The following is a 12,287-nucleotide window of genomic DNA, read 5'->3' as shown; positions in this document are numbered from 1 at the left end:
ATGCCAGACCACATTCTGCATCAGTCACAACATCATGGCTGCGTAGGAGAAGGATCCGAGTACTGAAATGGCCAGTCTGCAGTCCAGATCTTTCACCCATAGAGAACATTTGGCGCATCATAAAGAGGAAGGTGCAACAAAGAAGGCCCAAGACGATTGAACAGTTAGAGGCCTGCATTAGACAAGAATGGGAGAGCATTCCTATTTCTAAACTTGAGAAACTGGTCTCCTCGGTCCCCAGACGTCTGTTGAGTGTTGTAAGAAGAAGGGGAGATGCCACACAGTGGTGAAAATGGCCTTCTCCCAACTTTTTTGGGATTTGTTGACACCATGAAATTCTGAATCAACATATTTTTCCCTTAAAATGATACGTTTTCTCAGTTTAAACTTTTGTTCCGTGATTTATGTTCTATTCTGAATAAAATATTAGAAGTTGGCACCTCCACATCATTGCATTCAGTTTTTATTCACGATTTGTATAGTGTCCCAACTTTTTTGGAATCCGGTTTGTAGATAAATCACTGCACTGACCGAAAGTAAGTCCACAAACACATGTATCTGGGCTCCGACTGACGCTTACGAACGCTTTCGGCTGTTTGTTTACAATTGCACAAGCGGATACACGTGACTGCATTCAGGTCGTATCGCAAGATATTGGTCGTAAATCAAGTTGTTCGCATGTCAGGCCGGTCATATGTCAAGGGTCGACTGTATATATATAAGGGCAGTGGAGAGAATGAGTGTTTCAGTAGTAATGTTGTTTGTTTGTATTGCTGTTTTATTTGTATAAGCTTTGCTATGTGAAATCAGATGTTTTAAGATAGATAGATAGAAAATTTATTAATTAATTAATTCAATCAATCAATCCCAAGGGGAAACTCACATAATCCATCAGCAGTATACTGATACAAAAAACAATATTAAATTAAACAGTAATAAAAATGCATGTAAAAGCAGACAATAACTTTGAATAATGTTACCATATACTCCCCCGGGTGGAATTGAAGAGTCGCATAGTGTGGGGGAGGAACGATCTCCTCAGTCTGTCAGTGGAGCAGGACAGTGACAGCAGTCTATTGCTAAAGCTGCTCCTCTGCCTGGAGAAGACACTGTTCAGTGGATGCAGTGAATTAGTGAATTCTTCATGATTGACAGGAGTTTGCTTAGTGCCCGTCACTCTGCTATAGATGTTAAACTGTCCAGCTTTATTCCTACAATAGGGCCTGCCTTCTTAACAAGTTTGTCCAGATGTGAGGCGTCCTTCTTCTTCATGCTGCCTCCCCAGCACACCACCACGTAGAAGAGGGCACTCGCCACAACCATCTGGTAGAACATCTGCAGCATCTTATTGTAGATGTTGAAGGATGCCAACCTTCCAAGGAAGTATAGTCGGCTCTGACCTTTCTTACACAGAGCCTCAGTATTGGCAGACCAGTCCAATTTGTCATCCAGCTACACTCCCAGGTATTTATAGGTCTGTACCCTCTGCACACAGTCTCCTCTGATGATCACGGCGTCCATGAGGGGCCTGGGCCTCCTAAAATCCACCACCAGTTCCTTGGTCTTGCTGATGTTCAGGTATAAGTGGTTTGAGTCGCACCATTTAACAAAGTCTTTGATTAGCTTCTTGTACTCCTCCTCCTCCTGCCCACTCCTGATGCAGCCCACAATAGCAGTGTTGTCAGCTAACTTTTGCACGTGGCAGGACTCCGAATCGTATTGGAAGTCTGATGTATATAGGCTGAGCAGGACCGGAGTAAGTACAGTCCCCTGCGGCGCTCCTGTGTTGCTGACCACAACGTCAGACCTGCAGTTCCCAAGACGCACATACTGAAGTCTGCCTGACCTGCAGTTCCCAAGACGCACATACTGAGGTCTGTCTGTAAGATAGTCCACGATCCATGCCACCAGGCGTTAGAGAAGTCCAAAAACATAATTCTTACAGCACCACTGCCTCTGTCCAGGTGGGAGAGGGATCTGTGTAGCATATAGATGATGGCATCCTCTGCTCCCACCTTCTCCTGGTATGCGAACTGCATAGGATCGAGGGCGTGGTGGACTTGTGGTCTCAGGAGGTGAAGCAGCAGCTGCTCCATGGTCTTTATCACATGTGACGTCAGAGCGACAGGCCGGAAGTCATTCAGCTCACTAGGACATGATACCTTTGGGACTGGGGTGATACAAGATGTTTTCCAAAGCCTCGGGACTCTCCCCTTTTCCAGGCTCAGATTGAAGATGCGCTGTAGAGGACTCCCCAGTTCCAACGCACAGGCCTTCAGCAGTCGTGGCGATACTCCATCTGGACCCGCTGCTTTGCTGGCATGAAGTCTCCTCAGCTCTCTGCTCACCTGTGCTGCTGTAATTGTGGGTGGGGATGTCTCTCCTATGCTGGTATCAGCAGAAGGATGGTTGGAGGATGCAGTATTCCGAGGCGAGAGTGGGTTAGGGTGTTCAAACCTGTTAAAGAAGTTGTTTATTTGGTTTGCTCTCTCCACGTCTCTCTCGATGGTGGCACCCCGCATCAGGGTGCAGCCAGTGATGTTCTTCATCCCATCCCACACTTCCTTCATGCTGTTATTCTGCAACTTCTGTTCCAGCTTTCTCCTGTACTGCTCTTTCGCCGCCCTGTGCTGGACTTGGAGTTTCTTCTGCACGCGCTTTAGCTCATGCTGATCACCACCTTTAAAGGTCCTTTTCTTCTGGTTCAAAAGACCCTTGATGTCACTTGTAATCCATGGCTTGTTGTTACCATAGCAGCGTACTGTACTTACTGGAACTATAATGTCCATACAGAAATTGATGTAATCAGTTGTGCAGTCAACAGCCTCTTCAATGTTCTCATTATGTGACCCCTGCAGTATATCCCAGTCTGTAGTTCCAAAGTAGTCTGTCAGAGCCTGCTCTGCCTCAGGGGACCACTTCCTGAATGAGCGTGTGGTTGTAGGTAGCGCCCTCACTCTTGGTTTGTAGTGAGGCTGAAGCAGAACCAGGTTATGATCTGCTTTCCCAAGCACAGGCAGCGGGGTGGCGCTGTATGCGTCTTTAATGTTTGCATACAGTAGGTCAATAGTCCTATTTCCCCGGGTGTTACAATCCACATACTGGGAGAAGGCAGGTAATGTTTTGTCCAGCGTTACATGGTTAAAGTCTCCAGCGATTAGCACAAGCGCTTCAGGGTGCTGCGTTTGTAACTTAGCAACTGCGGAATGAATTACATCACTCGCTATCTCCGCGTTTGCTCGAGGGGGGATGTAAACAATAACAACAATCACGTGTCCAAACTCTCTGGGTAAGTAATAGGGGCGCAACCTTACGGCCAACAGTTCGATGTCCCTGTAGCAAGTGGAGATTTTAACGTTTACATGTCCTGAGTTGCACCACTTTGTATTGACATAGAGAGCGACTCCCCCTCCTTTCTTCTTACCACAGGTATTTGCATCTCTGTCTGCTCTAACTGTGCTAAACTCGGGTAGCTCCACGTTAGCATCTGGGATGGTAATTGTTAGCCACATTTCACTAAAACACAGCAAGCTGCATTCTCTGTAGATTCTGACATTTTTCACCAGCACAGCCAGTTTGTCGATCTTATTTGGTACTGAGTTCACATTTCCCAGGATCACTGAAGGCACCGATGGTTTATAGCGCCATTTTCTCGCAAGCTGCTTGGCTTTTATCTTATCTTTTATCTTAGCGCTGGCTCGGCTTCCCCGATAGCATCTTCTTACCTTGTCAGGTAAATAGGGAAACACACCGGGGTGGGCATTTCTTCTCAGTGCTTTAAGTTGACTAATTGAATAGGCGAGTCTCGGAGTGTAAAAATCCATGTCAAGTAGTAAAATAGTAAAAAGTGTCCAGGGAGCAATTCCACATAAAAGAAAGTGGTAGAAGTGATCAGTGAAATAGAGAAAAATAGAGAAAAAAAAGATAAAGTCATACACGGAGCTGCTGGAGTGGCTGCCACTCGCGGCGGCACCGGATATAGTCTGACAGAAACTGAAGTAAATTTTTTATGAACCCAATAATTGGACCTGTGTTTTTCAAATATGCCATATTCAAACAGCAGACCCAAGAACCCACCTCTTGTGAAAATAACAAATGGTAACAATAAGCTTAGTTATTAGTATGTACTTTATATAACAAAGACTGTTCCATTCACAAAAGACACCAAAATTGTATGGGTTAGTGTATAGTTTCTGCATCAGTTTACAAAAAATAAATTAATGAGCTAAAGAAATAGATGAAAATTAATTCAATACTATAAAGCAGAAAAATTTGAAAAATTGTTTTGGATGTTGAAGGCTTACAAAAATGTGAAGTGAAATATATTATTGAAAGCCTTGGGGATCATAAAATTATCTGAAAAACTGTTTTTCTTTTTTATGTGTCACAAATCCAATTTCTTTGTTTATTTTGCTGACCTTTAGCTATGTGTGTTAAGTTATCCATGCATTCTTGCTGTCTTGCTCCCTCAGATAAATACCCCTCAGTTCCACCATATAAACCTGTTTTCATTGTTTTTATTATATTTTTTGTTTATTCTGCCAAATGCTGCTCTTGTGTAAGTAATGTTGTCTGTTCAATGAACAGTGATTGATAAGGTCTCTTCTTTTGTATTGTAGGTCCATGGCTGTGGTGATAAAGCTAAACGCCAGGCTCGTATCAGAATCAGCCGGGAGGGAGTGGTGTATGCAGGAAGTGGAACAAAAGACAAATCCTTAGACCCAGTGAAAAAAGTTCATCTTCAGAGGAAACTGGACAAGAAACTTGATGATTTATCTTCCCAGAGAAAGCCTAAAAAGAAGGACAAGGACTGATGATTATAAATGGGAATATTCTGGCAGTTATACTTTCGTCTTTAAAACAGAATTATTTTTTTATGTTGAATGTTCACATTGGAAGACATAAAAAGCAGGTTACATTAGGCCACACAGTTCCTAAAGCCTCAGTTTATCACACCATCCCAAAATCCTTTGTGTACTATTTGTATGTAATTTATGAGTTATTTTCCAAGTAAGAGAATATTCCCATTGTCTCTATAAATGAATTATTGATCGGCTGTTGCTGGCTTATTTATTTCCTCCATAATAGTACTTGAACTTGACTAAATAGGAGTATGAAAAAACACAATAGGGAATGCAGATGGTCTGCAGTGGCCCAGCTATAAGTTATTGTACTGTAAATATATTACTAGTTTGTTGTGATACACTGGATCAGTTTTGTGATCACTTCCTGAATGAGCGTGTTTGTGTGTGCACATACCGTACATGAATAAAACAGACATATACGTTGAGCCACTTACAGACAGGTAATGCAAAATACTTTGTTAAAGCCAAGATTGTATATTTTTTTAAAAATGCTAACCAAATTTGCATTTGTTAAGTGTTGATGAAGTAATTAGTAGTTAATAATACAAGTGGTATTAATAATCCGCGGGATGATTATCAGTAAAATGTAGGTAATGGTGCTCGACAGATGTGACTAAGGCAGAAGATAAAGGTGGTCAACATAAATTTCAAAAATCGGTACTAATAGTAGAAAAAAACATAAAAATATAAAGTAAATGATATTGGATCCTTGAGTATCTCAGTGCCTGCAGCTTTTCATTCTGTTGAGTTTCCTAATTTAAAATCAATCCTTGTTGTTAATTGAATATGTTATTTGGCTAAATGTCTGTAGTCTCAGGGATGATCAACAGCACAGTTACACCTCTTTTCAAATTAAAAATAATTTACACAGTAGTAATGCATTTTTACAGAGAAGTAAACCACACTGTGATCTGAGCCTTTAGTGTGTAGAATTATTTCAGTCTTTGTCTGGGAGTATAGTACTAAACAGGACAGTCCTGTTCCTTGCAGGCTTGGAAAGGTGCTATATAAATAAAATGTATTATTATTATTATTATTATTATTATTATTATTATTATTATGCTGCATGTGGCCATAGATCTGTCCATTCATCCAACCATCTGTCTTAGTAGCCAGGTCTTGAGTCATGTAAACATTTCCATTCCCTGCCCTGTGGAATGAGAACTTTCTGCCATTGTCTATTGTTTTTTTCTAACAAATTCAACAACATATAAGTTGACTCTTAATCATCAGCTTCTCCTCCCACCATCATTTCTTTCTAAATATCAGATTTTATTAATTGTGAAAGATAAGTACAAACGTATGCAAAATAATAACTTGATAATTGGCAGATGGTTAAAAAAATAATTAATTGCTACTCACATCCTAAAGACATACTTGTCAGGGTGACTTTTATGTGGTTCCCTTACTGACCCTGCTGGAGTAAGTTTTGAACCCCCTAGTTCAGGAAATGTATGGGTAACTAAATTCCATAAAAAGTGACCAGAACCTTTAGACATGTACTTAGTAGTGTAATTGATTTTTCTTTCATGTTATCAGGATTGTTATTCATTACATGTTATTCCCACCGTGATTTTAAGGAGTTTATCCAGGTTAAATTGAATGTTTTATTGCCAGTGCTTCTCTCTCTCTCTCTCTCTCTGCACTACTTCATTTGAAACAGTTGTTCTCTTTAGCCAGATATGCTTGATAAAAAATGAAAACTGTTTATAATGAACACTTTCAACTAATTCTCTAGTCAATTATTATTAAATCAGAGTCAACAGTGCTAATGTGGACACCTACACTGCTAACTAAACTGGAGTTTTCCTCAGCCTTTTTCCACAAGCTGGGACCGTAACTGAGCAAGAGGTATGGAAGCATGAGCAAGAGTACATCAGGTAAGATTATTTGTATTATCTAATAAATGAAATGAAGTTATTTTGTATTGCATTTTTCATTTTAGCTCTGGAGAGTTGAAGTCTGTTGCATGTTGGTTAGACACTGAATCAAGAATTTCATTGTACTCGGTACACGTGACAATTACACCACTAACAGATAAGAATGCCACACACCACCTTTGATTGGAATGAGTCAATGTAAATTATGATTGGCTTAGCACTTAACCAGTGAGTAAAACAAAAGTAGTAGAGTCTCTTTGAAATTTTATATGATAACTAGCTATACAAAGCCTGGTCTCCTAGAAACCATGGATTCTGACACTTAAATCAATCAATCAATCACATTGTTTATGCATTAATGGTTAAGTGGTTAAGGTTCTCTTTTCTCTGCGGTTTCGTTTTGCCAAAGTGCTCACCTCCATTGTCTGTCAGCGGCTAAGCGAGCCTCTCTATCCTTGGAGGTTTCGTTTTGGCAATGTGCTCTCCTCGCTTGTGTGTTAGCGACTAAGTGATTTTCTCTGTTTTCTCGGCGGTTTTACTTTGGCAACGGAATTGCTTTCTTTGAGCTTCATGCTGTAGCCTCGCACTTCCGGGCCGGACAGACAGACACACACACACACACACTTCAATGCGTAGACTTTTATATGTAAGATGACAGTACAGATTTTTGTGAATTTTATAGAAGAGTAAACTACACTTTTAGTCATTTGTTAAGACTTCATTTTTTTTAAACAAAAGTGACCTCCATATATACTAGCGTTTTCATATTGTTTATGAAAGTGCCTTTGCTCACAATAAAACTATCCGTAAATGCATAGGATGTCACCTTCACTGACCTATTTGCATCGGCAGAAAAATCCTTGAAGGGATGGGTATGTTGCTGGACACGGTATTTATCGCAAAACTAATGTATAATAATCAGTAAAGTACTTGAGTTTTGCTCATGTATGCAGCATTCAAACTACAGAGCGCAATTTAGATACATACAGATAAGCAATGCAGCAAGCACCGTGGAAAGAAACTCCTCTGTGTCCGCTGTATGTTGGAATATGATTTTCTTCCATGAAAGGTGACCAGTCAGGGAGTGAGACATTGTAATTGGTGGAACCCAATTAGGGAAGAGCTATATAATAAGCACAAACTGGGGTATTGTGGAAGAAAGGTGAAAACAACAACTAATGTCTGTGTTTTAAATGAAAATGTAGTAGTTTGGATGTAGCCTACAAAAATTGATCTGAACAAAAATCTAAGGGCATTTGGAGAACTTGAGAGTCAGGTACACCTGCCCCATATTCAATTTAGAGTGCAAAAAGATAAGAACAACAAATAGTAAGCAGAAAGGTTGCATAAAGTGTACAGTAATTTAAAATACTACAAAGGAAAACATATTGTAATGAGCAACTGAAGAGCTGAGGCCAAAGAGAGAAAAGGGGTAAATAGATGAAGGGGGTGTAAAGGGCCACAAGAAGTAGCTCCAGAGGAAAAGTGACAAGACTTTCTGAGGTGCATTCCAGACCCCAGAAGTGGTTATGAGGATTGGCTCTTGGAATTAGGGGGTTGAGATATACAGTATGCAAGAGCTCAGCCTGTCAGGATGGCTATTGTAGCCAGAGACAGTAGGTGTAATATTTAAAAAAGAGAGGCAAACAAGTAAAAGGGCTGTCCAAAGAGTCATTAGAAACAAGATTCAAGAAAACGAACAGGGCTCTGCGGAGACAATAACCAAAAAAATATAGCCAGAAACAAAGCAAATGTCACAGTTCTGAATTTTCTTTTATAGCTAATGTTTTTTTTCTTTTCAGAGAAAGGGAGTCTTTTTAATGTCAGTATGTCAATATCAGTTTATTTATAGATCACATTTAAAAGAACATCAGTAATGCTGTAGCCAAAGTGCTTTACAGTAAAACATACAATACACAGAATAAAATAAAACACACAACAACCAGCAGTAAATTGAAACAAACAAATGAATAAGAGGAGAGAAATATCAGTATCATTGATGGTCAAAAAAAGCTAAAGAATAGAAATGCATCTTTAATCTTGTTTTAAATGGAGGTAAAGAATTCCACAGACGAGAGTTTTACAAGCAAAAAGCTCTGCCCCCCTTAATTTTGCACTTACTACAATTGACAAGAAGATACAACTGACCAGTAGATCTGAGCTCTCTGGATGGCTGGTGTAAAGCACATAATTTGGATAAACAGACAGGAGCAGACCCATGTAGTGATTTAAAAAACAGCAGTTAAATTTTATAATCAATTCTGAAACTAACGGGCAGCCAGTGTAAAGAGGCTAAAATTTGAGATACAAAATCAAACATTCTTGCACCAACCAAAAAACAAGCAGCAGCATTCTGAACCAACTGCAGCCTGCATATCAGGGATTTGCTAATCCCATAATACAAGTTACAGTAATCAGTCCAAGAAAAGATAAAAGCCTGAGTAAAAGGCTTAACCTTGGCTAAAAGATGAAGCTGAAAAAGAGGAATTGAAAGTCAATGAAAAGTGTCTATCAGTAATTTATGACCTGAACCGGTTAAGAGCAGTCCCCCTGAGCCCCACCAGATTGTCAAACCGCAACAGAGAGATCTCATGGTCAGTAATGTCAAAAGTGGCAGAAAGGCTTAGGAGGACAAAAGGTTATGAAAAATACAAGTGTCTTAAATTGATACAGTGCGATAACCTCACAAGGTACATAGTGGTAAGACAAACTAACACCAGCACCACCACCAAAGTGCTATGCAAAACAAAAGTTATGTACCAGTTTTACATCAGCTGTTTCCTTAATACAGGATGAGTTACACATTTTTCAAGTTAAATGTACGTCTCAGAAATGTGAAAGTCACGTTTTCTTTAAGCTTTGATCTCTTCAAAGTGGATTTATTCTGTAAGGTTGTTTGTTTTTTTTTTTTTAAATCAATTTTGCATTGATGTCAAAAGCAAATAGCAAGGCAGCAAAAATGTTAAAGAAACTTACATGTATAGATTTTGAAGAAAACCCCCACCGACACCCCACAGCTATTTAAGAAAGTGGGTTCAACCATGCCCCTCTGATCTTGGAGCTAAAATCATTATGCCCCACACATGCATCTTGCAGATGGTGTCCTAACCCACTTCTATTAGCAGACGAGAACTGTTCAGAATTTATATTGAAACAAATCAGTTTCTTCCTAGAGACAAATACATCCTCAGAGGTCTCTGCAGGAATACTCTGGGAAACTCTAAATGCCTTCTTAAGAGGACAGATTATTTCATATGTTTCCCACAGAAAATTAAATTAAAAACCAAGAAGGTATCGGAGCTAACCAGCAAAATTACTAGAATACATCAAGAACATGCCAGGTGTCCAAGTGAGGCTCTTCATAGGAAAAGGTAGAGCTCAGACTCTTAACAACCAAAGAAACTGAGCAACTCATTTTTAAATCAAGACATCATTACTATGAACACGTAGAGAAAGCTAATAAGCTCTTAGCTTAACAAATGCACAAGCAAGAAGTTCGCAGTGCAATCCCGGCAATCAACAACACGAACGGAGATAAAATCATTGACCATAAAAATATAATGCACACATTTAGAGACTACTGTAAATCCTTATATTCTACTGAGTTTAAAGAAGACAACACACAATCTAATGCATTTTTAGATACATTACAGATACCACAAATAGATACTTTTAGTGCAAAGGAACTGGATAAACCTCTGGTGCTATCAGAATTACTAGATGCTGTAAAGTCACTTCAAAGAGGGAAACAAGCAGGTCCTGATGGCTACCCTGTCGAATTTTATAAGAAATTCTGCACTGAGCTAGCTCCCTTCTTACTAGCAACATTTACAGAAGCTAGAGACAATCAAATTTTACCTCAAACTTTTCACCAAGCATTAATCACTGTCTTTCCTAAACAAAATAAGGACTTATTACAATGTGCATCATACAGACCAATTTCACTTTTAAATAATGATGTTAAGATACTCTCCAAAGTCCTAGCCAGAAGGATGGAGAAAGTGCTGCCTTCGGTAATATCACAAGATCAAACTGGATTTATTAAAGGTCAGCACATAGGTTCCAATCTTCGACGCCTGCTTAATGTAATAACCTGCAAAGTCGAATTTAAAAAAAATAAAAACCAAGAAATCCTGAGGTGAATAAAGGATCACCCCCTTCCTAAACTCAATCAGGTGTAAATAAAGCACCATTTCCATTGCAGACCCTGGTTACTGGCTTTCTTCCACCTGTGATTAATTCTTAAGAGTGTGATTAGTGAAGCTCTTCCTGGTCCATTCATTCCCTTGTTTGGTAGTGCTACTGACAACAACTAATTGACTATGGGTGGCAAGCCACTTTCAAAAGATCTCAAGGATAGAGTTGTGGACAAACATAAGGCAGGAGATGGATACAAAAAAATCTCAAAGGCTTTATCAATCCCAAGGAGTACAGTAAAGTCCATCAAAAAAAAATTGGAAAGTGTTTGGTACTACTAGGACCCTCCCTGGATCAAGCTGTCCCTTCAAAATGGATGGAAGAGCAAGGATGAAACTGGTAAGAGAGGCTACCAAGAGGCTAGTGGGCACTTTGAAGGAGTTACAGTATTTTAAGGCAAAGAGTGGACATTGTGTGCTTGTGACAACAATTTCACAAGTGCTCTACAATTGTGGCTTGTTCAGGAGGGTTGCAAGGAAAAAGCCACTTTTCAAGAAAGGCCACATTAAGGCTCATTTCAGCTTTGCCAGAATGCATCTTGAAGATTCTGATAACAAGTGGAAAAAGGTCTTATGGTCTGAGACCAAAATCAAACTATTTGGCCTCAATACTAAACGGTACACAAGGCAGAAATCCAATGGGAGCTCACCATCCACAACACACTATACCTACAGTAATACATGGAGGTGACAGCATCCCGTTGTGGGGGTGTTTCTCTGCCGCAGGGCCTGGGGCTCTCATTAGGGTAGAAGGAAAAATAGATGTGGCAAAGTGCCATCAAATTCTTGAGGAAAACCTGCTACCTTCTGCCAGAAAGTTGAAGATGGGCAGAATGTTCACCTTTCAACATGAAAACGACCCGAAGCACACAGCAAAATTGACCACACAGTGGCTGAAGGAGAAAAAAGTGAATGTCCTTGTGTGGCCCAGTCAAAGCCCAGACCTAAATCCCATTGAAAATCTGTGGAAAGATTTGAAGATAGCAGACCACCAACGCTCACCATCCAATGTGATCAAATTTGAACAGTTCTGTAAAGAAGAGTGGGCAAATATTACTCAATCTAGGTGTGCAAAGCTGATAGAGAAGAATCAAAACAGACTCAAGGCTGTCATTAAAGCAAAAGGTGGTTCAACAAAATGACATTGAGGGGTGATCCTTTATTAATCTCAGTGTGTCTTGTTTTCGATTTTTTATAATTTTTCTGAACTGTAGCTGTGATATCTTTTACTTGGATGTTATCGATTGCATTGAGTAAGAAAAGCTGGGAAGAAATATTTTTTGTGTGCGTTTTCATTTAAGGCTGTAAAGCAAAACAAATGGGAATATTTCAAAGGGGGGAATTCT

The 12,287-nt window shown here is 39.7% G+C and overlaps 1 protein-coding gene across 3 annotated transcripts in view; it reads left to right on the top strand.

The window, feature by feature from the left end:
• Positions 1-5,904, top strand: part of ighmbp2 (immunoglobulin mu DNA binding protein 2) — an 87,863-nt gene extending 81,959 nt beyond the window's left edge. For all 3 annotated transcript variants that reach the window (XM_039744821.1, XM_039744830.1, XM_039744840.1), the window contains exon 16: positions 4,620-5,904. In XM_039744821.1, coding sequence (XP_039600755.1) covers positions 4,620-4,814 — 195 coding nt within the window. In that variant the 3' untranslated portion in view covers positions 4,815-5,904. The remainder of the gene's footprint in view (positions 1-4,619) is intronic.
• The last annotated feature ends 6,383 nt before the right edge of the window (positions 5,905-12,287 follow it).

This window comes from Polypterus senegalus, chromosome 1 (assembly GCF_016835505.1).
Source record: "Polypterus senegalus isolate Bchr_013 chromosome 1, ASM1683550v1, whole genome shotgun sequence".
Classification (NCBI taxonomy): Eukaryota; Metazoa; Chordata; class Cladistia; order Polypteriformes; family Polypteridae; genus Polypterus; species Polypterus senegalus.
The sequence above is the reverse complement of the archived record's forward strand: the minus strand, read 5'-3'. Positions and strand labels throughout refer to the sequence as shown.